Source organism: Pristis pectinata, chromosome 15 (assembly GCF_009764475.1).
Source record: "Pristis pectinata isolate sPriPec2 chromosome 15, sPriPec2.1.pri, whole genome shotgun sequence".
Lineage (NCBI taxonomy): Eukaryota > Metazoa > Chordata > Chondrichthyes > Rhinopristiformes > Pristidae > Pristis > Pristis pectinata.
Window position 1 is genome coordinate 32,029,992 of NC_067419.1, and position 27,508 is coordinate 32,057,499.

At 39.9% G+C, this 27,508-nt stretch overlaps 1 protein-coding gene across 2 annotated transcripts in view; it reads right to left on the reverse strand.

Annotated features, from left to right (window-relative positions):
* tbc1d30 (TBC1 domain family, member 30) overlaps positions 1–27,508 on the reverse strand; it is an 83,419-nt gene that overhangs the window by 54,124 nt on the left and 1,787 nt on the right. Inside the window, exons 2-3 of one of the 2 annotated variants that reach the window (XM_052029940.1) lie at positions 14,507–15,411; positions 12,442–12,606 (exon numbers count right to left, since the gene is read on the reverse strand). In XM_052029940.1, coding sequence (XP_051885900.1) covers positions 12,442–12,606; positions 14,507–15,044 — 703 coding nt within the window. In that variant the 5' untranslated portion in view covers positions 15,045–15,411. The remainder of the gene's footprint in view (positions 1–12,441; positions 12,607–14,506; positions 15,412–27,508) is intronic. The other variant, XM_052029944.1, reaches the window with a different exon arrangement.

Sequence of the window (27,508 nt, forward strand, 5' to 3'; positions counted from 1 at the left end):
AAATCCTTCCTAATTTTTCCTGGGTGGTTCTTCACCTAGTGGCACATTCTATTTATCAATCCAAGCAAATCCAAGGCTTCCCTCGTGACAATATTGCTCAATGCCTGACGAAAAAACAGACAGATTTGAATCGAGATTCTCTTCAATCAAAAAAGCAGAATATATATATTTTTGGGATGGCTAACCCCAACACAATCATAATTCCCTGCTTCAAAAAGGAGATAAGCCACTGGCTTCTTCTCAAGTTTCAATGGCTCTTTTAAAATACTCAAGGTTTTACCTTCACCCACTGTAAAAAAAAGCACAGTCGCTTGGAAACTCTTTGGCACAAAGCTGTGTTAAATTGACAGCATGATGACTCGGTGCTGCAGAATTCTATTGCCTGAGAACTAAGGGGTTTTGGTGCAATAGAACAGATCTTGAATATAGAACGTGCACAAAGGTATTTCCTCCATTCTTAACTTAAGGAGTACCCACTTCCAGGTGGATTCAACAGATAGAATCATATAGCCACAGAATTATACAGCATGGAAACAGGCCCTTTGGCCCAACTTGTCCATGCTGACTAAGTGCCTACTTGAGCCAATCCCATTTGCTTGCATTTGGCCCATTTCCCTCTGAATTCCATGTATCTGTCTGAATGCTTTTTCTTTAAAATATTGTAACTGTTCCTGCCTCTACCATTTCCACTGACAGCTTGGTCCATATACCAACTGCACTCCGTTGAAAAACTTGCCCCTCAGAGCCCCTTTAAAACTTTCCCCTCTCACCTTAAACCTATGCCCTCTAGTTTTAAACTCCCTTACTCTGGGAAAAAGACTGTGACCATCAACCTTATCTACACCTCTTGTGATTTTATAAATCTCTATAAGGTCACCCTCAGCCTCCTTCACTCTGAGGAAAACAGTCTCAGCCTATCTAGTCTCTCCTTATAATTCAAGCCTCTCCAATCCCAGCAAATTACTACTGGATTACAATTCAATTCGATAATCAGTGGTAGCGTATCAACGATTGGGAAAGTAATTCAATACAGGTCTTCCACATGAATTTTCCTTAAAGACAAACTGATATAATTAAAATTTAGATCAATAATTAATTATTTTATTTGGGAACACAAATCAAAATCCTTCCTCATTTTTTCTGGGTTGTTGCATATGTTGCTTCCTAATGGATGTCAATGCACATGTTAGGCCACCTCTATGCATTAATGTCTCATATTGGGGCAGGGGGGATCTCATTGAAACCTACCAGATACTGAAAGGCCTAGATAGAGTGGACATGGAGAGAGTGGACATGGAGAGAACATTTCCATTAGTAGGAGATTCTAGGATCCAAGGGCACAGCCTCAGAATAAAAGGGATGTCCTTTTAGAACTGAGATGAGGAGGAATTTCTTCAGACAGAGGGTGGCGAACCTGTTGCCACAGAGGGCTGCGGAGGCCAAGTCATTGGGTGCGTTTAAGGTAGAGATTAATAGGTTCTTGATTGGTAAGAGGGTTAAGGGTTATGGGGAGCAGGCAGGGGATTGGGGTTGGAAAAAAAATGGCCATGATTGAATGGCAGAGCAAACTCAATGGGCCAAATGGCCTAATTTTTGCTCCTATATCTTATGACCTTATACACAGAGGGCCCAGAAACAATTCTGTGAACCAAGCAGGAAGTAAGCAAATTATATTCAGCAAAGGTTTTCTAATTTTATTGCATAGCGCATGTACAGTAAACATTAATCTGCCTGACAATTTCAGGGCTGGTATCTGCTCAACCCTTTTCCCTCTCTTTACCTTCACTGCTCGAAATGATGTGGCCAATCCCAGTTCTGTAAACAGACCAACCTCTCATTTTACAACAAGCACAACTTCCTCTAGATCTTGTTCCAATGTTTTGAAAATTGTGATGGCTCTCCCTTAATAAGTACTGAATATTTAACAAATGCATACAGCAAAAAATATTTTGGAATTTGTGAACTAATATTCTTATAAAATTGAACTCTTTAAAAATAATTAACATTTTAAAAATAATTAACATTTTACAACTTCATAGACTTTTTAAATCATAGTGAAATATAGACTATAATTCAGTGTGGTAAAACAGATGATACGCATATTACAGTAAATACTGAATGTCATTTGAAATGCATTCCAAAACTAGCACAAATTATAGAAATCTTCAGATTTCAGGTCAAAGCATATTGTATTTTCCAATTATTGACACGAGAAACAATACTGTACTTAAATCATTTGACACATTCTTGGAAAGCATGCATTTGTTTTTGTTGAAAAGTTTTCTTTTATAATTACAAATTACAATAAAATTTCTACAAACACTAACTAAAGACAATGTAAATTAATTGCTATTTGCTCAATTTGGCATACTAGATATTGTCTGTTGCCATCATAAATCTTTATATAAAAACCCTTCTCAATTAAAAGCTGACCATATTAAAATTGTTACTAGTTATAACAAAGGTCAGATTGTGCATTTCACTGATCTAAATACATTTGCTTCTTTCATCCACATTCTCACAAAAATTGCATCCATATCCTCTGAAGGAACAGATTTTAATCCAAATCTCTCCACAGCAACAGGAGAACTTAAATTAAAATCAAATCTGCAGTAAAAAGTTGACACGATTACTATTAACCACAAAACTACTGGATTGTGACAAAACCTCATCTAGCTTAGTAATGTCCTCGAATGATGGAACTTTGCTGTCTGGTGTCTTTTATGTGATTCTACACCCACATCAAATGATCAACTCCTAACTACCTTCTGAAATTAAACAGCAAACCACTTAATTGTATAAGAACTGCTACAAGAATCTATAATAAGAATAAAACTACATGGACCATCCAGCTTTTATCCAAGTGCTAGACTTAGAAAGGGAAGTGTCAAAGGAGCCGAGATGACATTGAAAACTCCTCCTCATTAATGCCTGATTTACATTGATTTTACTAATGGAAGGTTAAAAACTATTGGTGTTCAGAGAGACCCAAGTGTCCTATCACATGAATCACTGTAAAATCACTGTGCAGGTTCAGCACAAAATTAGGAAGGTAAATGTTATGTTGACCTTTGTTACAAATGGATTGGAGAACAGACATCTTGCTCAAATTGTATAAAGCCCTAGTGAAACTGCATCTGGAATATTATGTCAAGATCTTGTCCCTCTATCCAACAAAAGATACCCTTGTCAGAGAGGGGGTGCAGCAAAGGTTCACCAGTTTGATTCTTGGGATGGCAGGTTTATCATAGAAGCAAATATAAAGCAGACTAGACCTGTACTGCTGAATTTAGAAGAAGGAGATGAAATTGTACAAATTATAAAATTCTTATGGGGCTTGACAGGGTAAATGAAAATCAAAATAAAACCTGAAGATGCTGGAAATCTGTCACAAAAACAGAAAATGCTAGAAAAGCAAAGCAAATCAGGCACCATCTGTGGAAAGAGAAATATTCAATATTTCAGGTCTAGACACTTTGTCAGGACTGGGAAAGAAAGAGATACGAGGAGGTTTACAGTAAGAGGGAAGGTAGGGAGGGATGTGTAGAACAAAGGGAATGTCTGTTATAGGATGGGTTGAGATGGCCTAATGGGAGTGTTATCAGCACATTAAGCTACCAGGCCCATGTAATGAGTTATGAATGGTGGGACTTGCCTGGCAGGCTAGTAATCAAAACTCCTTCAAATGAGGGCTATATGAGTGGAGCTGGGAAACAAAAAGGGGGCAATCATTTTGCTGGGCCTGTGGTAGCATTCTCCAAAGAGTCAGTGAGAAATAGAGGAATAGATTTATAAAAGTGAAGAGGAGTGTTAAAATGGTAGGGGATTTCAACTTCCCCAATATTAATTGGGATTGCCTTGGTGTGAAGGATTTAGAAGGGGGTAGAATCTATAAAGTGCATCCAGGAGAAGTTTCGAGCCAGTATGTAGATAGTCCTATTTGAGAAGGGACAGTACTGGACTTAATCTTAGGGGATGGGGTAGAAAAGGCTGAATGGGGACCTGATTGAGGTATACAAAATGATGACAAGGATAGATATAGTAGATAGTGAGAATTTATTTCTCTTAGCAGAGGTGTCCATAACAAAACAGAATTGATTTAAAGTAAGGAGTAGGAGATTTAGAGGACACTTGAAGAATTTTTTCACCTAGTGGGTGGGCAAAATCTAGAACACTTCCTGAGGGTACTCTCACAACATCTAAGAAGTATTTAAATGAGCACTTGTAACACCGTGGCACTGAGGTCTATGGGCTCAGTGCTGAAAACTGAGATTTAGTATAGATAAATACTCGATGGCCTGCCCAGACACAGTGGGCTGAAGGGCCTGCTTCTGTGCTGTCCGACTCTAATATGTATACACCACACTTTTATAAACAGCAATGGGAAACATGTTCTGATATGTTCTTCAGTGATGTTGATTAAAGTTTAATTGTTAGCTAATACTCCAGTAATTTATATTTTTTATAGTTTTCTCAGACTGCCTTCCCACAGTTGCAGTGCAGAAAGAACATTTTACTGCTGAAATTCATCTCTGCAGTTATCTTTCTACTAATTATTGTTGATTTCTCCAATCACCCTTTTAATGCATTTCAGATAAAATCTTTATTAGTCACATGTACATCAAAACACACAGTGAAATGCAGCTTTTGCATAGAGTGTTCTGGGGGCAGCCCGCAAGTGTTGCCACACTTCCGACGCCAACATAGCATGCCCATAACTTCCTTTCCTGTATGTCTTTGGAATGTGGGAAGAAACCAGAGCACCCGGAGGAAACCCACGCAGACATGGGGAGGACATACAAACATAAAGACAGATCTGCATTTATATAACATCCTTCAAGTCCCTTTCAGAACATCCCAAAATGATTTATAATGAACAAAAAATCTTTTGAAATAAAGCTGTTGTAATGGGAGAAACAGTGAAGACGATTTCACATAGAAAGCTCCCACAAATATCAATGTGATAACGAGTGGATAATCTATTTTTTAAGTGATGTTGATTTCAGAAAAATATTAGCTAGAACAGTAGGAAGCCTTGCTTTTGTTCAGAATAGTATCATAGGATTTTTGCATTCACCTGACAGTTACTTAACATCTCAACATCTCATCCAAAGGGTAGTACTTCCAGTGGTGTTGTATTGCCTCAGTACTGGAGAGTAGGTCTAGATTTTTGTTTTCAGTCTCAGGAAGGAGATTAGAACCCGATACCTTATAAATCAAAAGGCAAGGGAACAATAAACCAAGCCACAATTGGCCATATCTATGCAGGCAATACTTTCACATCCCTACATTCATCTTAGTGAAACACTATTTCCCAGAAATTCCATTTCTCCCAGCAGGACTTGCATAGATATCTTCCTGTCAATAATTCATTTTTAATTTGATGGGTAATCCTTTTACAGCATGTGTTTACTTTGAAAATCAAAATAAAAACAGAAAGCACTGGAAATGCTCAGCAGGTCAGGCCACACTTGAGGGAACAGAAACTGGGTTCATTTTTCAGGTCAAAGCCCCCTTGTCAGAATGAAGTGCTTTGTGTATATACATTTCATACTTATCATTCTATATATAATGGCATTTAAACTGCCCTCTTTAAAATGTTGTTGACTAAACTCCAGCAATCCATTTGAGCACATGGTGCAGCAGTTAATAATACAATTGCACAGCTCCAGTGACCCGGGCTCGATCCTGACTCTGGGAGCTGCTTGTGTGAAGTTCGCACATTTTGCATGTGTGATTCCACCCCCCTCCTCCCACTCCCCACCTCCAAAGTGGGAGGTACGAGAATCAAGGGAGAGTTGAGGGGCAGGTGAGAGAGAATAGCCAGGAAAGAGTAGAGGAAAGGACTGATGGGTTTGCTTCAAGAACCACTCACCAAATGGCCTTCTATATTGTAAGACAATATGAAATAACATGAAAAAAATCTGTATGTTTGTTTTGAAGTTAGCAAAAAAAACCTAAAGTTTATACCTCAGTCCTGATCTTAAATATATTTTGATCCTAAAATAGATTAATCATGAGTTCTCGATATGAAATGATTTTTATTTTGTTACATTAGCTGGGTGCTAACGGACTACAGATCAAAATGAGCTTCTCATGGTGTCCTTAATGCACCAAATCTGAAGAACCCATATTTACTTTGACCACAGAGCAATTGGGTTTTCACAGTTTGATTTATTTCCTGTAAAAATAATGTTCCTAATTTCATATAGAGTAGATCATCTTGTAGAATTCCTCTTTCCACTGTTCAACTTTATTTATCAGTTGAAAAACACAATGATGCTGGAGGAACTCAGCAGGCCAGGCAGCATCCGTGGAGAAAAGCAGGCGGTCAATGTTTCGGGTCAGGGCCCTTCTTCAGGGCTGAAGATAGGAAAAGCCCAATATACAGTATAGGATGGAAAAGCAGAGCAGTGATAGGTGGAGGGTGCTGGGGTGGGCACAAGGTGCTGATAGATAGATGCAGGTAAGAGATAGTAATAGGCAGGTGTGGGGAGGAGGGGAGAGCAGATCCACCAGGGGATGGGTCAAAGGTAAGGAGGAAAAAAAAGAGGGGTAGAAAAAAAAGAGGCTAGGAAAGGGAAGAAAAGAAGACGCATGGTTGGGGGGGGGGGGGTGTTGGGTTTTGTAGGGATTACTTAAAGTGGGAGAATTCAATATTAGGTTGCCGTTAGGTTGCAAGGTTCCAAGACGGGAAATGAGGTGCTGTTCCTCCAGTTTGTGCTTGGAATTCTCCTGGCAGTGGAGGAGGCCGAGGACTGACATATCTTTGATGGAGTGGGAGGGGGAGTTGAAGTGACTGGCAATGGGGAGATGCAGATCGCGGCTAAGGACGGAGCTCAGGTGTTCTGTGAAACGGTCACCAAGTCTGCATTTGGCTCTCACCAATGTACAGGAGGCCTGTTAACTGCCGCCTTTCTCTTCCATACAGGGTGCAGTCTTCCTGAACATCCCCAGACCCTAGCCCTGAGTACCTCCATCAAATGATTTTTGATAGTCTATCAACACTTCTCACAAGTCTCTTTACTCCTATTGTAATCAGATGCAGCAACTAACAGACCTTTATAATGTTAATTGGTTCCCTGAAAGGTTAGCTTCCTGAGAAATAAAAACACTCCCCCATTCCTGCACACACCCTTGTCCCCATAACTAATGCTGTTGGATTATAGAATCAGAGTTGTACAGCACAGAAATAGGCCCTTCGGCCCAACTAGTCCGTGCCAACCGTGATGCCTATCAATGACAATCCAAATTGCCTGCATTAGGCCCATTTCCTATCCAAGCACCCGTCCAAATGCCTTTTAAATGTTGCCATTGTATCTGCCTTGACCACTTCCTCTGGCAGTTCATTTCATACAACTACCACCCTGTGTGAAAAACCTGCCCCTCAGATCTCCTTTAGATTTGTCTCCTCTCACCTTCAATCCATGCCCTCTACTTTTAGACTCCCCACCCTAGGAAAAAGACTCGGATTATCTGCCCTATCTGTGCTGCCTATATAATTTTATAAACCTTCATAGGGAGCTATGAACTTGCAAAGTCCCTCTGTACATCAACACTCCTGAGATCCCTGCCATTTACTGCATACGTACCAGCCACTGTCTGTGAGGAGTTTGCATGTTCTCCCCGTGTCTGCTTGGGTTTCCTCCAGGTGCTCTGGTTTCCTCCCACATTCCAAAGACGTACAGGTTGGGAAGTTGTGGGCATGCTATGTTGGCGCCGGAAGCGTGGCGACACTTGTGGGCTGCCCCCAGAACGCTCTACGCAAAAGATGCATTTCACTGTGTTTCAATGTACATGTGACTAATAAAGATATCTTATATGTCCTGTTAGTGTTTGACATCCTAAAATGCATGACCTCACACTTATCTGGACTGAATTCCATCTATGACCACTCTGCACAACTTTCTACCTGATCTATGTTCCTCTGTATCCTTCCACAACCTTTTTCGCTGTCTACTACTCCACCAATTTTTGTGTCATCAGCAAACATACTAATCAATCCACCTACATTCTCAACAAACAACAATGGACCCAGCACTGACGCCTGACACCACATATTACAGACTTCCAACCTGAAAATCATCCCTCGACCACTACCTTCTGCCTTCTATCATCAAGCTAATTTTGGATCCAGTTTGCCAACACACCTTGGACCCCATATGCTGTAACCTTCTGGACCAACCTACCACCTGAGACTTTGCCAAAAGACTTGCTAAGGTCCATGTAAACCACATCTACCACCCTGCTTTCTTAGTTACCTCCTCAAAAAACTCAAATCAGATTTATTAGACAGAATTTCCTATACACAAACTCATGTTGACTCCTCCTAATCAGTCCCTTAGTTTCCAAGTGAACATAAATCCTGTCCCTTTGAATTTTTCCAAAATTTCCCTACTATTAATGTAAATGAATAGATGAATTACCTATTCACCCAATTTATCACTCTTTATAGAAAACAGTTAATGAAGAAAAACTTCCACAAGTTTTTCCACTGTACCTCGGTACAAGTGACAATAATAAACTGATACATTACTGCAATCAAAAAGTCACTGAATGCAATTTTAACTTCGGTGAATTGCTTACATTGCAAAAAATCTGGATGGATGTAAAGTGGGTTGTTACTTTGTTATCACTTATTTCACAAAGTCAAAATTACCCCTCAAGGTGACATATTTCAAAATGTATTGATGTCATCAGGATTGAAATGAATGCATATACTTTTTCCCCATAAAATGTTTGGGTTCATGCTTGAATTTTATTAGTTTCCCTACTCCAATTTAATTATACTCTAGTCCATAATAATAATTTGTTACTTTAGCAACAGAATTTATCACATTATATTCAGCAACTATGATTTGACAAATCTCGCTGGGAATAATAGGAAAAATACATTTTATCCCTTTCTTTTCTTCACATCTGAAAATCTTGATGTTTGATTTACATATAATTGCAAATGCAAAGTTTTGAGGGCCAGTATTTTTCATAATTTTCCAAATGCAGCTATTAGATTTTCAAAGACTCCTCCTGCCATCTGCTCAATTCCAATTTTTTTCTTTATCCCATGACTTGCTGCGAGGAATTTTATCAAGAATCTTCTCATTCAAATCAACTGTAATACACTATCCCTTAACAGCACCTGCAACTGTGCAAGGACAGTTAGAACAGTACACTTAGTTTGAACAGAAGCTGCCAATGATTATTGTAAGTTAAGCATCAATAGTCATTTGCAATATCCTGTTTCAAACCAAAGACTTCATCGAAAACAAATGTTTAAAATGTTTAAGTTGATACTTGATGCACTGAAAATATGAAAATTTAGCTTAAATTTAAATTTTAAATTTTATTTACAGCGTGGTAACAGGCCCTTCCGGCCCGATGAGTCCGTGCTGCCCATTTTAAACCCAATTAACCTACCCGTACGTCTTTACAATGTGGGAGGAAACCGGAGCACCCGGAGGAAACCCACGCAGACACGGGAGAATGCACAAACTCCTTACAGACAGCGACGGGAATCGAACCCTGATCGCTGGCGCTGTAATAGCGTCACGCTAACCGCTATGCTACCCTGCTGCCCTTACTTGCAACGTTATTAATTGGATACTAAATGGCTTTTATTGATGCAAACACATCTGAGCAATTTCATTCCAAAGTCTCCTTTGTACTACTGTTGTTATACTTTGATATTCCTCAGGCCTTGAAATAAAAACAATTAGTTTCTGCTACACCAATTGTATGTGTTTATTTGGACAAAATTAACCTACTCAAACTGAGTAAAAAAGTATCAGATGAGTAGTTAGAAAATATGTTTATATTTTCTAAATACTCATTTTCTAACTACTTTTATTTATATTAATCAGGTAATATCTCCTTGTCAATATAGAACAAAGTGTAGTTTATGTTCATCAGCAGACAACAGTGACACTACAAAATCTCATTAGGTTGGCTCCACCTATTCCAGTCTGGTGACTATGGTTGAGTACTAAATAGGAATTTTCTGATGCCAGCTGGCTTTCTACTTTTTAAACAATGAATAACTGAACATTTCTTTCCTACAAAGATAGGCAATGGAATCTGTGAAAAAAACCTTATTGCAAATACTACTGTATTTTTAATCCAATGTACATCATAGAAGCATTTGTCCTCATGCAATAAATACATTAAATAAACAATCTTGTGCTCCAAAGCATGATTTATGCAATATGCTTTGTATATTTTGAACAGGTGGATCCATTTAGAATGTGTGTCATAATGAGGAACAGGCCGTGAAATATCATGGGACACAGAAACCAACATCAAAAGGCCTACATTTCTTATCATAATTAAAGAAAAATCACAGAAGTAGAAAATAACAAATTTTGTATTCAATGTTACAGAAGGAAGGTATAAAGCAGTCAAAGATCTCAAATCCATATGTAAGGTGCAAAAGGAATTGATTTAGAAAGATATGAAGTAAGTTTCATTTAATCAGAGCTTTTCAGTGGTATTTGTATGCTGAAATGTACAAACAATCTATTAAATCAGTGCTTGTTTTTTTATGTATTTATAAGTACTTGAAAGGAATTATTCTACAGTATATTCAGCATGATAGCATGTAAAATTAACAAGCAGGCATATTAATACATGCACATAAAATAGTTAAAAACCTATTTAGTACAAAGACTAAAGTGGTCAACTAATAGTTGATCATAAAAATATCAAACCAACATGCTTTTAGTGTGAATGTAATACAAACCTATCATATTTACCTTATCACAGAGCACAGCCACGCTGCGTGTTAACAAAACAGACAATTAAATATTAACTTAGGAAATACTTAATATATTTCCCAAACTAAAATGTAAAATGTACATTTTGCATTACTTTAAATCACTGTTTCTACCAAGCATAATCTTGAAACCAGCATGAAGCAGCTGACCCTTTGTTGTTTATAATGAATGAATATGAAATGTTGTCTACTTTGGTACGATACAACTGATATTTATTTTAAACCATAAATTCTTAAGTACCATTATCAAAAGCCTATTTTAATTTCTTCTTAATAAGAGTATCAGTATTTAATCATCTAGTCTTAATTACTAATTGGCAATTTAGTATCATTTCAGCTTGCTCCAATTTTTTAAAACTAACCTGCTTCATTGCCATAAACAGTTGAATGTGTTAGGATGCCAGTTCTTAGCAGGTTGAATTTAAGAGTATTTTTGAAATAGTGACTGAAGTGCAGGAAGATATTTAATTGAACTGCTATTCAGAAAATCTAACACAAAAGAAGTATTGCATATTTGATACTGATAACAATTTCAAGATTTTTTTCAGTCCTCAGAATTTAGGCTGCAGACAATTTTTCAAATTATTGACTGCATAAAAAGATAGAAATGTGGCTCATGAAAGAATTGAAAGTAAGATATTATGAATATACTTTAGGGATGGTAATTGTCTATTCTTATCTGGAGCTGAGTGGTGTGCTTCTGCTTCTATTGGCTAATGTTTTAGGCAAGCAATTAGCATGGTGGTAGAGTGTCACAGTTAGAAGAGTTAACTTAACTTTGCAATTAAATGACAAATTTAATCAAATTAAGGACTGAACACCAACTTTTACTGGATATTTCTGTAGAGGGAAAGGAGCAGGTTTAAAGCCTTTTAGCAATTCTGCTGCTGAAGGAAGTCATCAGTGCTCTTAACACTTGTTTGATCTTTAACTATCTGTTGCTACAAATTATTATGCTTTCAAAAGTTATAATGTTGCTAATGTAAGCAAAATAAGGGAGGATCCAAAATAAAAACATGTTGAAAGTAATACGTTGAAAGGTACTCATTTAAAATGAGTTCAGAAAGCACAAATACTTAAGACTGTTTGAAGTTAAAGCATAGAACACTGCTCAGAAGTACAACTGCCAAACCACTCTTCCCATTTGTGACACTTTCATTTATTGCAGTGAAAATGCTTGTTGGAGCATAATCCATGATCAATCAGCTGATTCCCCACTACCACCACCTTCCACATAATTGCTGGTACCAATGCACTACCACTTCATTTGCCAGCTCATTTAATAAAGGTTATACCTCAAACAAGTACACAACATAAATGTGCCTAGGTTTTTAAATGATCTAAAGACAAACATGATCCTTTTTTCCCCACTTTAAACATTCATTAAAAGCACTTTTGACCTATTTATTGAATCAGTATCCAGTCTGTATATGGATTATATGAAGCCAAAACATATACTGTTGAGGTAATGTCCTGACCCTAAGTGCAACAGTAAAATGAAAAGCAAATGTCAAACCAAGCATATATTTGCCTATCTCGCAAATGATTACACTCCAAGAACATTGCACCACGTTCAGAGTTTAAGACACAGCATGATAAGGTGCTTCATAAATGCAAATACTATAACGTAGAAAAAGAGGCAATAAAATGCTCCTTAGTTCAAATGTACTTACGCCTTTTCTGTGAAACTGCTTGCAGACATGCCGTCACAATATCACTGTTTTTCTGCAGTTTATGTGAAAGGCTGTCCTTTCTCCTTAGTTGACGAACCAGCTTGGCAGACTGTACAGCAATTCTGTACTTTAGCTCCTCTACAATCCGCTTCAGCTCGTCTAAATCTGTTGACAGAAATAGGTATTATAATATGAAACAGCAATGGCACTAACTTTGAGTGCTGCTAAGCATGAAATCATGATAAATAATACAGAATTCTGGTTAAAAAAATACTAGCACTTGGATCTTTGACTCTGCTAGTGTTGTTGTGAATGCTTCATTTCAACGCTGTTACATCTGGTAAAATAGATCTTTTGCAAATCTTTCTTCAAATCATCAAAAGTTACTCACTTCGTTGTGGTGGGCCCCTTCCACCTGATGATGGAATGATGAAAGAAAATGAGTTGCATTTAAATAGCAACTTCCATATCGCTTTCAGGAGACCCAACACATTTGCCAGGCAACAGGGAAATTGATCTAGATTAATGGATGAAATGGATTCTTGGGGCTCAGGAGAGCACAAAACAGATATAATCTGTCATGTAATATTATGTTATTTTAGAAAGTAGCAATATGCAGCAAGATAGAGTTCTAGTTTAGGACAGCTGCTTCCCTGCTCCAGGGACCTGGGGTTGACCCTGACCCTGGGTGCTGTCTGTGTGGAGTTTTCTCATTCTCTTCATGATTTCATGGGCTTTCACCCACATCTCAAAGACATGCTGATAGGTCAACTGGTTGGTGTAAATTGCCCCCTTACTGTAGGTAAAAGAATCAAAGGGAAGTCGGTAGGTATGTGAGAGAACAAGTTGCAGTAGTACACAGAACTAAGGAGAGGGGAATGGGACTATTGTGTTGCCTTGCTGGGAGCCAGAATGGACTTGATAGATTGAATAATCTCCTTCCATGTCATAATAATTAATTGCATAAATATCCTCTGTGAGCTCTGGACGGGAATCGGTGATTTAACAATTTATGCCACTGTTTGTCTGGGTGTTAAATATCAGCATTAATGCTGCATTATCTCTGTCCACAGATGCTGCCCGACCTGCTGAGTTTTACCAGCATTTTCTATTTTGGTTTCAGATTCCCAGCATCTGCAGATTTTTTGATTTGCATTTCTTACATTATCTGATTGTTGTCGTTCAAGAAATGGGATTTATAGTCTAAAGTATAACTTTCAAATTAAGTGACAGATGTTTTGCCCTTAAAGGGCTATCACGGTTCACAGCCAGGGTTTAATGCTCCCACCACTTCCACAAGTCTATTTCCTCTTCAACTTGGGGTCATTTATCGAACAATGAGCAAGATTTGACAACAAGATTGAAGGCGCTGTATATCGAGTTCAATGTTGATCCGTAATGTTCCAAGATGGGAAAATTACTTTCAGTTCATTTCCTGACACAGCAGATTCGATTAGTCGCGCATGTGCACACTACCGGAGAAGATCCGCGTTTAGCTTTGTCTCTTGTTATGACAATGAAGTTAATGCAAACGCTTGTATTTACTTGTTTTCCACTACAATGAGCTTTGGTGATCCTGGCGCTTCCTTGCATCATCAACCTACTAATCAGACAAAAAAAAGCAAACAAACGCTTCAAAGCGCCAATGACCTCTTTCCGCCGTATATCAGTGGGACAGGTTGCCAAGGCTCGGTAGACCATTAATTGCCACCTACGTTTTTCAACCACAGTTATGCAGGTTACCCCACGATTTTTTGCAGGTTATCAACTTCCATTACAACGAAGCAAAAGTTTCTGGAAATATTCAACCCTGATTCTCTTTCCACGGATGCTGCCTGACCTGCTGAGTATTTCTAGCATTTTCTGTTTTTCTTACACTAATTTATCCGCAGACACTATTATTAGATCAACAGTAAAGTACGCTCCACTCCTCAGCAACTCCAGGTGGGCGTGCATACAAGATTCGAATGAATACGCACCAAACTCAAATGGTTGAGTTAAAGGACAATCATAGTTGTGTTGTTCGGGCGGTGTAGACTGATATCAGAAAGGTTTAGAAACATACCTTTTTGTGCCAGGTATTGCATCTGATGTTTAGTCGTGTACTGCTCCTGAAATTCCTGCAGGAATGCAGATCCAGAATTACTCCTTCCCAGGAAAGCATCGGAGCTGGAGGCCTCCGTTGAACTGTCCACACTGTCGATGCTCCAGCCGCTATAGGTGTAGGAGTCATAGAGTTCCGTCAGCAGACCGTCCACAATGGAAGAAGTTCTCCTGCAAGCGATTCCTGACTGACCGTCTCTGCCCTCTTGATCAATGTGAGATCTCGGCGTTTTCTCCGCGGGGGCCACGGCTCTCGCCCGGTGCTGGCCCGGGGCTCCAGCAGACGGTGGGTGGATGTTCTCGCCGGCCTTTGGAGGCAAAGGGCCTCGGACTGCTGCCGGGCAGCCTGCACTCAGCGTCCATCCCTGCAAACCGGACAGCCCGTCTGAGTTACTGCCAAGGGAGTTCACGAAGGCGTCCCCCTCTCCTTCTAAGCAGTTCCCATTGAAGACGTCGAACTCGGGAAGTTCGTGCTGCGGGACCCCGCCGAGAGCAGCCATCCCCGGGCTCTCGCAGGCGGATTTCCCGCAACTTCCCCAAGTGCGGGGCGCAGGTAGGACGGGCGCTAATTCCGGGTCCTCTCCAATCTGTCAGTGGGGAGGCAGCCTCTGGGCACGTCCCATTTATCTCCCCCACACCCCTCTCCCGACCCAAACCGCATGTTTGAGACCTCAACAGAAACACTTCGTTTTAGCACGGCTTTCTTGGGTAAAGTCGAAGGCGCTGATACACCCCTCGACGAAACCAGAATATCCACGTTTCCCCCGCAAGTGTCATGGCACATTCCGCCAGCGATAGTGTTGCTGCAGGTAAATTTCACGTCAAGATCCGCAGCGCAGGTTGGTCCAACTCACCGAGAGCAGGAGACTGCATTAACAAAATGCACGGAGATTATCAAGTTAATTCAAAAGCAACATACTTTCTGTGAACGATTTAGAGAGAGTTTTCAGGAAACCTCCCTCGAAATGTGTCACATCCCGTCATTTTTAGCAATTGCTTGTAAACGGTCTTCTAAATGACACGTATGTGAATGTGTGATCCATTTGTAATTAATATCAATTACACGGTACACACTCAGATTAGATAAATCATTAAATCGTGAGATTGCCGGTCAGTATTCGGATTTAAAAAGAACATAATATGATTTGACTGGAAAACCGAATTAAGATGACAATTACGACAAGGAATTTCAACAAAGAGCCATTTCACCCAGCTCTTATTGGAGATTCATTGAACATTTGTCAAATATATATCAATTTGGAATTAAGGGAAGTTGTGGTTGATGCAAGCAATTGGCGTTAGCATAATAAAACTACTCAGTATATTTCGCGTGATACTGCGCCGGCGGATGGAATCGGCATCAAATCCGGACAATATTTTTTCTCTGCTGTAAGAGATAGAAATGCGCGTTAACTTTCCGTCCGTGACTTGTAGGAAATGCTCTGCCACTTGGGCGTGTTTCACTTCAGTACGGAGTCAGATGCTATCGCTTCCTTGCTGCTGAGCATTGGATGTTTGGTTTGAGTTTTATCCAGGAAATCGAATGCCATTACGTCTTACGTTTGGAGGTCGTTCCTGCCTGGCTAAAACTGGCAAATATCGTGGCCAGGAGAAAATGGTTGGGGCCTTTACTTACACTTAAAGTTAATTTGTTAAAACTTTAAGGGTGAATAAATCCTCCACCTTTCATCCACCTGTCTTTTCCATCTCAACTGCCCCCTCCCCTACCCGGCTCACCCATCCTCGGTCCACCTATTACCCCTGGCCCCAGTCTCACCACTTCCCTCTTCCTGTGCATTAACATCTTGGATGACCTGTCCTGGGCCCAGCATATTGATGCAATCATGAAGAAGGCGTGCCAGCGCCTATACTTAGAAGCTTAAGAAGATTTGGCATGTCTCCAAATATTCTAACAAACTACTGCGGATGCACTGTGGAAAGTATCCTGACTGGTTGCAGCATGGTCTTGTATGGTAATTCCAATGTACAGTAATGCCAGAGGCTGTAGAGAGTAGTGGACACAGTCCAATATATCATGGGCACAGCCCTCCCCATCACTGAGAGCATCGACAAGGCACTGCCTCAAGAAGGCAGCATTTATCTAGGATGCCCACCATCTGGGTTGTGCCTTCTTCTCGCTGCTACCATTGGGCAGGAGGTCCAGAAATACCTCCTGAAGTCCCATACCACCAGCTTCAGGAACAGCTATTTTCCTACAACCAACAGGTCTTGAACCGACCTGCACAACCTTAATCCTACTTCAGCAACAGAACACTATGGACCACCTCCTGCGCTATCAGGGATTTGTTTCAGATTGTGCAAAACAAGACATTCATTCAAAAAAGTTTTTTTCTTCACTATCTTGTATAATTTATTTTGTCTGAATCTATGTGCCTGTGATGCTGCTGCAAGCATGTTTTTCATTGTGCCCGTACCTCACCGTAATTGTGCATATGACAATAAACTTGACTTGACTCTTTATACTGGCTATCTCCCCTCTCCACTCTTAGACCTGATGCAGGGTTTAGACATGAACTTTGACAATTCCTTTTTGCTGCTTGACCCCCTGAATTCCTCCAGCAGATTATTTGTTGCTCCAGATTCCAGCATCTGCAGTCTCTTGTGTCTCTTTATTTTTCTGCAGGTGGATAAAGTGACATATCCACCTTGAACTTAGTCCAAGGCATTCCTATCCTTCTTTGGTGATTCTCCTTGACAGAAATTGGGAGAGATTGGAAGGCCCTATCACGTTGCAGGAAATGACATGGGCTTTTGGGATGCCCCAGACCAATACATGTTAGTGAAGTGGTGGTTTGCCAGTGCTTGGCTCTGTTGCCATGGATTGATTGCCTCTTACCCACTGGAAGTATGCCCCTGGAACCATGTGCAATGCCCAGAAGATGTTGCCAAATATAAATTACCAAAAACAAAAGGAGTCAGATGTTGTTGATACATATTGTTGAACAAGCTCGTATCCATGTGATGGCCATTTGAGCCAAGTCTGCTGTGGATCTGGTGATAAAGTAAATGTGCCTTTGGTGGAAGCATCTGCTGCAGTCTAAGTTTATTCAGAGACACAATCGCTGATACTCAGAACAAAAAGTTAAGTTTTAACCAGGAAAGAACTTTAAATGGAAACTCACACATGCACATAATGGAGGAGTTGTCTAAGATGGGGTGCAGAAAAATAATTTACAATTGGGTCAAGTTGCTTTTAATTCAATATCCACAGCACAGTTTTAAGCAACAGATAGGAATCAGACACTTGATTGATTTGACCTGGAGTTAAGCAAGATTGTCCTTTTTTTCACTGCCAACTCCATGTGATGCTTTCATTTTCTTAACTAGTCTGTCATGAAGGTAAAAAGAGTGACGATCAAAGAAAGCACTGAAGTCAAAATGTCCCTGTTCTGGAAGATTAGGCATCTTCTGCTCAGATCTATAATTATTCACATTGAAACACATAGACATCCAGATTGAATTTAAGATGACGTTTACGGGCTGAAGAAAATGCAGTCTATCCTTTAGAAACTGGGCTGGCTAATCTTTTCTCCATTTCATAGTCATCCCTGACCAGTTGAAGATGCTGTGCATCTTATCTGGATAGGTGGGGATTTGCAGCAAGAACTAGAAGCAAGAATTCATGAGTAGCATCTGAAAGTTGGTACTTTGTGTAAGGATCTGACCATCAGGTGCAAGGTGTTCCACCTGGTACAAGGCTGGGCCACACCAGGTACCTGTGACATGGCAGTCATCTGAACCATCTTCCATATTTGGAAATTCAAAGTACAGTGTGTCTGTAAGGACAAATTGTACAAATCTCTAGATACAAGGTTCAGATGACTGCCATGTCACAGGTACCTGGTACAAGGCTGGGCCACACCAGGTACCTGTGACATGGCAGTCATCTGAACCATCTTCCATATTTGGAAATTCAAAGTACAGTGTGTCTGTAAGGACAAATTGTACAAATCTCTAGATAAACTGGACAAAAGAAAGGCAACAACACCTCATCCTTTGAGTCACACATTGTTCCTTGGTGTCAAGACACCAGAGTAATTATATGCACAGATTCAATCTGCTACTAGTGTGCAATGTTAACTTACTGAGTCATGTGCGTTAGTCATTACTTACATAAAAAAGCAGTGAAATGAGATCTTGACAGACACTAAAATGGGGAACACAGTTAGTTGATCTTGTGGTACTGACATTGTCCTCCATATCTCCGGATTTGGGATGAAAATATTATATAGGGTTTACTGACTATTATCCAACAACCTCTAGTACTCATGACGGAAAAACGCAACTATGATACTCTTGTAAACAAAACAACTTGCCTTCATATAAAGCTAGGGCACTTCACACTGGCATAATCAAGAAGTATTGATTGAGCCAATGGTCAAGGCAGAAAAATGAACAATGCTCACCTGTGGAGGTACTGAAAATGACTTATACTCCAGTGAAGTCATTCCTCACCAAGTTATCAACATATTGAACATCTCTGAGGAAGGAAGTAACAAGGGAATTGATGGGGGAGAAAAATAATCTAAAAAGAAAAAGTGCACAATTGCTTCTGAAAACATTATCAATTTAGTTTTCATTGCAGCTTGAAAATGTTTGGTTACGTTACTTCACAAATAATGTTTAAAAGCTCTAATGGCACATGAACCTCACAGGATTGTAAATATTTGGCATTCTTTATTACCTCATCAGATACAATGTCAGACTTATAGTACACATATATATTTGAAACCACTACACTGAGTGGTCACAGACTCAGATTCGAGCTGATTGTTTCTGTACATTCACTCCCATGACAGTGTGATTCATTTAATTCATTTAACCTCTGTCAGCACAAACTCCTAGGGCCTAACAAAAGCAGTTTTACTTGACAGTGAATGAAGAAGTCTATAGTCTACCATCTCCCCATGCTCCATTTATTTTGTCTGTAATAAACTGGAGTGCCCTGAATCTTCAACAGCAACAAACAATCTGCTGGAAGAACTCAGCAGGTCAAGCAGTATCTGTGGCTGGAAAGGAATTGTTAACGTGTTGGGTCAAAACACTGCAGAACTGAAAGTGGGGAGGAGAGATGGCCAGTATAAAGAGGAGAAAGGGAATGATGAGAAAGGATTTCGAGGCAATTAGTGGACTGAGGAGGGGTGTAAGATGACAGGCATGTAGTGCTGCAATGAATTTTCCCTTTATTTTCAGTATTTAGTTTTTTGGGGGAAAGTTCTAGAAACAATAATCAGGGACAGAATTAGCAGTTATTCGGACAAGTATGGATTGATTAGAGAAAGTCAGCATGGATTTGTTAAAGATAAGTCATGTCTAATCAACTTAATGGAATTGTTTGATCACATACTACATAAAGTCCATGAGAGAAATGAAGTTGATGTAGAATATATGGACATACAAAAGGCATTTGATAAGGTGCCACCTAATAGGCTTATCATCAAGGGACAGTTATACAAAGGCAGAAAATTGGCTCAATAACAGGAAACTGAGAGTAGAGAGAACATAGAACAGTGCAACACCAGAACAGGCCCTTCGGCCCACCATGTCTGTGCTGACCATGATGCCAATTTGAACTAATCCCATCTGCCTGCACATTGTCTATATCCCTCCATTCCCTGTCTGTTCATTTGACTGTCTAAATGCCCCTTAAGCATTGCACCACCTCCCTTGGCAGTGCATTCCAAGTTCGTACCACCTCCTGCGTAAAATTCTTGTCGCATAAATCTCTTTTAAACTTTCCTGCTCTCACCTTAAATCTATGCTCGCTAATATTTGACTTTGACTATCTACCCTGTTTTCACCTCCCATAATTTTATATACTTCTATCAGGTCACCCCTCAGTCTTCAATACGCTAGAGAAAACAATACAAGTTTATCCAACCTCTCCTTATAGCTAATAGCAGTGACCAAAACTGCACATAGTACTCCAGATATGGCTGAACCAAAGTTTTATACAGTTGCAACATGACTTGCCAACTTTTATACTCAATGGCTCAACCAATGAAGGCAAGTATACAGTAAGCTTACTTTACCAACCTTTCTACTTGTGTTGCTTTTCTTATTAATTCTTTTTAAAACTTATTTGGGAAGATATTGACATGGGCATACTTAGCTAGTGGTGAAAGTTTATTTTTCAGACTGAAAGAGAATGGTGTTCCCTAGGGTTTGCAGCTAGGACTTCTGAGGAAGTATAGGCAATGGTTTGCTTTCTTGGCCGTAGTGTCCACGTGGCTGGACCAGGACAAATTGTTGATGATACTTACACCTAGGAACTTGAAGCTCTTAACCATCTCCACCTCAGCACCACTGATAGAGACAGTGGCGTGTACTCTGCTCTGCTTCCAGATGCCAATGACCAGATCTTTTGTTTTGCTGACATTGAGGGAAAGGTTGTTGTCTTGACACCATACCACTAGGCTCTCTATCTCTTTCCTGTACTCTGTCTTGTTTGAGATCCGGCCCACTACAGTGGTGTCACCTGCAAATTTGTACATGGAGTGTGGATAGAGTGGTGGAGTGGTTTATCTTGGAACAGAGAAAGTTCGGAGAAGATCTGATGGAAGTACGTAAAATCATGAAGGGTATAGAGAATAGAAAGAGAGAACCGTTGGCAGAAATGTCAAGTAAAAGTGGACATAGAATGAAGGTGATTGGCAAAAGAATCAAAACTGACTCAAGGAAACTTTTTTGCTTGAAGCACAGCAATGATGAAAGCTAGGAGTACTCTGCTCGGAATGGAGCAGAGACAAATTCAACTGTAGCATTCGAAAGGAACTAGGTGAATACAGAAACCACTTGCAACTTCTGGTTATTCATGGTTGCAAATGTTTCACCCTTGTCTTTAGCATTCACATGCTGTGCTCCAAAATCATGGAGAATAGGGATGTTCTTGGAGCCTTCTCCTTCCATTAGCTGTCCAACACTATTCATGACTAGATGAGGCAAGGCTGCAGAGCTTTGACTTAATCCATTGAATAAGGTCACAGCTCTCTTTACTGCATGTTGTTTAGCTTGCATGTACTGTTTGCAGCTTCACCAGGTTGGCATCTCATTTTTAGGTGTGCCTGGTGCTGCTTCTGGCATGCCCTTCTGCCCTCCTTATTCTACATCCATAACTTAATTGTAATCATAGAATGAGGAATGTGCTGGCCATAAGATTACAGATTGTGGTCACGTAAATTTTTGAGGCTGCTAATAGTCCACCACACCTCACGATGCCCAGTTCTGATCTGCTAGATGTGCTCCAAGCCTATTCCGCTAGCATGATTTTGGTGCAATACAACACATTGGAGGATATACTTAGCATTAAGATGGGACTTGGTTTCCACAAAGATTATATGGTGGTGAACTCCATCAATGCTATGAAGGACAGATGCAATTGCTACAGATAGATTGGTGAACACAAGATTGGGTTATCTTTATGTCTTCTGCTACAGATTCACTACCTGCCACAGATCCAATCTGGCAGCTACGTCCATCAGGACTCAGCCAATGCAGTGAGTGATTTTGCTATCAAGCCACTCTTGGCGATTGATGTTAATGTCCCTAACCCAAAGTACATTCAGTAGCCTACATATTCTCAATGCTTCTTCCAAGTGTTGCTCAATGTGGAGAAGCCTTGACTAATTAGCTGAGAAAGGATTTGCCCATGTTTAACCTGATGCCATGAGACGTCATAGGGTCTGGAATCAATGTTGGGGACTCCCATGACTACCTCCTCCTTCCTGTTTACCACTGTCCCACAAACGGTAGTGGGTTTGTCCTGCTAGTTGGACAGGATGTTCTTGGGGTTTGTGATGGAGGAGACTGCTGCATGTTATCTATGAGGTACCATTCTGTGAATATGACAATGTCAGGCTGTTGCTTGATTAGTCTGTGGGACAGCTTTTCCAATGTAGACACCAGTTTACCTGTGTACATGAGAAGGACTTAATCTTACCTATCCGTCCTGCTACCTTCATTGATTGGTGCATCCGCACTTCAAGCTCTCTTTGTTACTGTACTCTTCTTAGTTGCCTGCCATTTATTGTGCATTTTCTTGCTTTGTTTTCCTTTCCCCAATGCACTTATCCCAAATGAATTCCATTTGAACCTAACTTGAAAAGCAAGGGTCTCTATGATGTTTTGGCTGCATGTAGACAAGCAAATATGAAACTATGAAGGGTGTCCCACGACAGAGAGGGATGAAACAGAACAAAGCCATTGACCTTATCAAATGCTGTAAATGGTCAGGATTTACAAGAAGGAAATTGTATTCAATAAGGAATATTTGTGGGAGAGATGAACATAATAGATGTTATGATGTAAAAATGTGTTTCTGTTAATTTTATAGCTGCAGCGTTTCTCCACTGAACAGCAGAGTAAGTGGTTTTATGGACATCTAAACTCCCATTAACTATAATAACTTCATTATGTCACTGAGGCATTTTGCATCCAACCAGCCACTTTCCCTTGGATCTCATGGGGTTGATCTTTTCTGATCAATCTGTCAGGCAGGACTTTGCCAAAACCCCTGCTGTAGTCCATGTAGACTATAAATATGCCAACAGCAACACAAGGTAGCCTTCCCAAAGTCATATGGAGAAAGTCGTGGTTTACCCAAATTGACATCAAAAAGACTGTTTCGGAATAGGGAAGGGATTGTGGTGTTGAGGGCAATTGTGACAAAATAGAGCTGTTTGTTAGAAGTTATGGAGTCATAGTCATAACCATGGAAACAGGCCCTTCAGCCCAAGTAGTCCATGCCGACCAAGATACCCATCCAAACTAGTCCCATTTGATAGCGTTTGGCCCATAACCTTCTAAACCTTTGATATCCATGTACCTGTCCAACTGTCTTTTAAAAGTTGTTATTGTAACTGCCTCAACCACTTCCTCTGGCAGCTCATTCCACATAGATACCACCCTTTGTGTAAAAAAAAAGTTGCCCTTAAAGCTCTTATTAAATCTTTCCCCTCTGACCGTAAACTGATGCCCTCTAGTTCTTGATTCCCCAACCTTGGGAAAAAGACTGAGTACATTCACCCTATCTATGCCCTTCATACACCTCTATAAGATCACCCCTCAGCCTCCTATGTTCCAAGGAATAAAGTCCTAGCCTGTCCAACCTCTCCCTATAACTCAGTCCTTCAAGTCCTGGCAATGTAGATCTTTTCTGCATTCTTTCAAGTTTAATAACATCTTTCCTATAGCAGGGTGACCAAACTGAACAAAATACTCCAAGTGCAGCTTCACCAGCGTCTTATCCAACTGCACCATGACCTCTTAACTTTTATACTCAACGCCCTGACTGAAGGCCAGCATGCCAAAAGCCTTCTTCACTACTCTGTCTACCCGTGACTTCACTTTCGGGGAACCATGTACTTGAAATCCAAGCTCCCTCTGTTCGACAACACTCCCCAGGGCCCTGCCATTCACTGTGAAAGTCTTACCTTGATTTGACTTTCCAAAGTGCAACACCTCGCACTTATTTTAATTAAACTCCATTTGCCATTCTTTGGCCCACTTAATCAGCTGGTCAAGATCCCCCTGTAATTTAACTGCAAGTTAACATGTGAAAAATGATCCTGTGTTTACAGATTATAGTACAAGGGAAAACATCCAAATACGTAAAGGGAAGAGTCCAAGAACAGAACCTTGGGGTCCTGTACAAGAGACCACTCAGGATTGGGAGAAACCACAGAAGGAAACTTGCACTGCGACAGCAAATGTGAAACTATGGAAAGGTCCCTGATGACAGAGAGGGGAGAAGCAGAATGAAGCCACTGCAAATACCAGATGTGCAAATGGTCAGGGAGGAGGAGGAAGTTGAATTCAATTAAGGAATAACTGTGAAAGAGGTGAATGTTATAGAAGCTTCTACGTGAAAGTGTGTTTGGATTCTGTTCTGTGGTCAGAGGAGAATTCATCTAGAAATTAGAAGAAGTGATCAGGGTTTGAAGAAATCTAAACAGAAAATTAGTTTAATGCTTAACAAGTTCAGCAGCACCTGTGAAGAGATAAAGAAATAAATATTTGAAAATGTCAATAACATGACTCAAATTTCCAGAACTTCTCTATGCAGCTACCACTGGCTGTCATCATATAATATACACTGAGTTCTATTGTATTTATGAAATATAATAGGTAGGTGTATCCTTTTGATAAATAATTGTTTAACATTTCTGTACACATGAGGAGTCTAGACTGATTTTTGTTATGTCTTGAAACCTATTCTGGAACTTTCACTGACTGATACCATATCTGTGGAATGATTAGTAATGGTACCTAATGTAAACCCAGGATCAAGATCACAAGAGAGCAGTTGTAAAGTAGCCTTTAGTTGAGAGCACACTTGTCAAGTAAGATAAGCAGTTCAAGAGTTGGCTAAAATGCTGGTGCTGAACTCAGGAAATGTAGCTCATTTTGTATAGCCATGTATGTTGACTGTTATTCTGATTCCCTCTAATAAGTCTGTAAATGGTGCAGCACTCATTCCCTAGCATGGTAACTGGTTCTCCAGCATCACATCTGACAGTGAGCCCAGAACCGTGCCAGGATTGTTTCCTCAGAATGAAAGCTAGAATTGCATATGGTGTAGCAATCACACCCCTTTTAGGATATCCCAAAACATGTTACAGCTAATGACATTACTTTTGAAAAGCAGAAAGTCTGGGACCCAATCTGTGCATAGCTTTCCCTGCACACAGCAATGTGATAATGTCTGGATAAACTATTTCAGCAGTGTTGGATAATGGCTAAATCTTTTCTTTCATAATAATGGCCATAGAATCTTTTATGACCATCTGACAAAGCGGATGGAGCTACATATAAATGCCATCAATCAAAGCATTATACCCCTGATTCTGCAGCGCTCCTTCATTATTAAAATTCCTGTACACACGTCTCCAGAGTGAAAGTTTTGAAATATAGACACAACCGCATACCATAAACAATAATGAGATACATGATATATTGGTGATCATAACTAAGTGATAAACAATGCCCTAGACAACAAGAAAACTCCATTACCCTTGCTCAAGTAATGGCTCTGAACCTTTCACATTTATCCAAGGTGGTAAATGGGGCTTCAGTTTAATGTTTGATTTGAAAGGTGGCATCTCTGACAGTGCAGCAGTTTCTCAGTAATGCAAGCAAGTGCCAGCCGAGGTCATGTGCTCAACACTCCAGAGTACCTCTTGAACCCGCAGCTTCCTGATTTAAGTACATGAGTGCAGCTACCAAACCAAGGCTGATACACTACATAAGTGAACATTGTCAATGACTGGCCGGGGATCAAGCATGTTCCTGCTATTTAGATAAAAATGAAAGGACGATGTACAATTGCTTCAAGATTTACCATTACAAATGGAAGATTGGTCTTTATTGCCACCTAGAGTTTTAATTGAAAACATATTACTATTGCAGCTAATAATCCTTAAATCTGTATATTGTGTATACTGCATAGAATTATCAATTGCTTCCTTTCTTTAGAAATTGTTTTCTCATGTTACAGAAACTCCTTATAGAACATAGAACAGTACAGCACAGAATGGGCCCTTCGGCCCACAATGTTGTGCCGACATAACTATTCCCTTCTACCTACAGAATGCCCATATCCCTCCATTTTCCTCTTATTCATGTGCCCATCCAAGCCCCTCTTAAAAGCCCCCAATGAATTTGCCTCCATCGCCCTACCAGGGAACACATTCCAGGCGTCCACCACTCTGTTCATAAAAACTCAGTATTTCACTCATTTATGCTCGAAATATCACTGAATCTCCTTTTCTGGACAAAGTTTATGAGCATGTTGCCACCACCAGCTCTTCCCTGATCTGTCCAATCATTCTTTTTTAAATATTTCACATCTATTGTGTATTTCTCACAATTCCAAAACCATCTCAGTACAAGGAGTTAATAACATTCTTAGGCAGTGTGGCCATTTTGTGGGTTGTGGTCAATATTTCCATCCTTTTTCACTTTATACATCCCCCAAGGATCATCTGCATAGTTTTGCTCTTAATTAGTTCCAGTCTTAACTTTTGGTTAAAACCACACCCAGAGCTCATATTTAAAAATGTGACCTTTAACCCTGTACCATATCACTTCAGGAGTGGTCTGAGGTTACACCTAATATTGTTTCTCATCTATGGGCAACTCCCATGCTGATTATATATTGCTCCACATCTCTAACACCTCCGTTACCATCGTTATAGTTTAAGAGTTTTAGTACATTAAAGGTGCTTTAAATTCAAGTAGTCGTTGACAAACTACCTCCTGCAAGCCAAAGGCAAAGCACGTTCTCTGAAATTTCACATCAATTATTGACTGTTTAATTAAAAATTAATATTTTTTACCCATAGTTAGAATGACCTAAATAAAAGCTAGAAATAGCTATGATGTCACAGGCAAGTCAAGACTCTGATTTGGTTTGCAACAGATAGTGTAGGTTAGGTTCCTGTGATACCACAGAGGCAAACTAATGAATGGCATGGACCAAAAACATTGTAACCTAACTTTATTCTTTTTAAATGCTAATTGACCTGGTGCATATTTTTCAAAATTTAATGTTCAGAGTTTCAGCATTTTCTTTACCTTCCAATTCTTCAAAAAATATTTCAAAAAATAACATATGCAAGAGTTAACATGCACTCCCGCTCTTATCAGGCTTGCACAAGGAAGGTTTTTGTAAAAATTCTGACATATTGTACAACAGAAATATAGTGACATGGAGAGAATATTGATTGACCAGACAAACAACACAAGGCTGGTCTAAGATCATTCAACTCAGAAGTAATATGCCTCAGGGGTCTATAAAAGTTGAATATAAAAGAACACAATATCTCTATTTGCCAATGACATAAGGGATTTTGGAACAATCAAGATGAACCATAAAATAACCAAAAAGACACGTATTGGTTGAATAGGAAAACTACAACTAATACAGTTTAATGCCAAGAAGTGC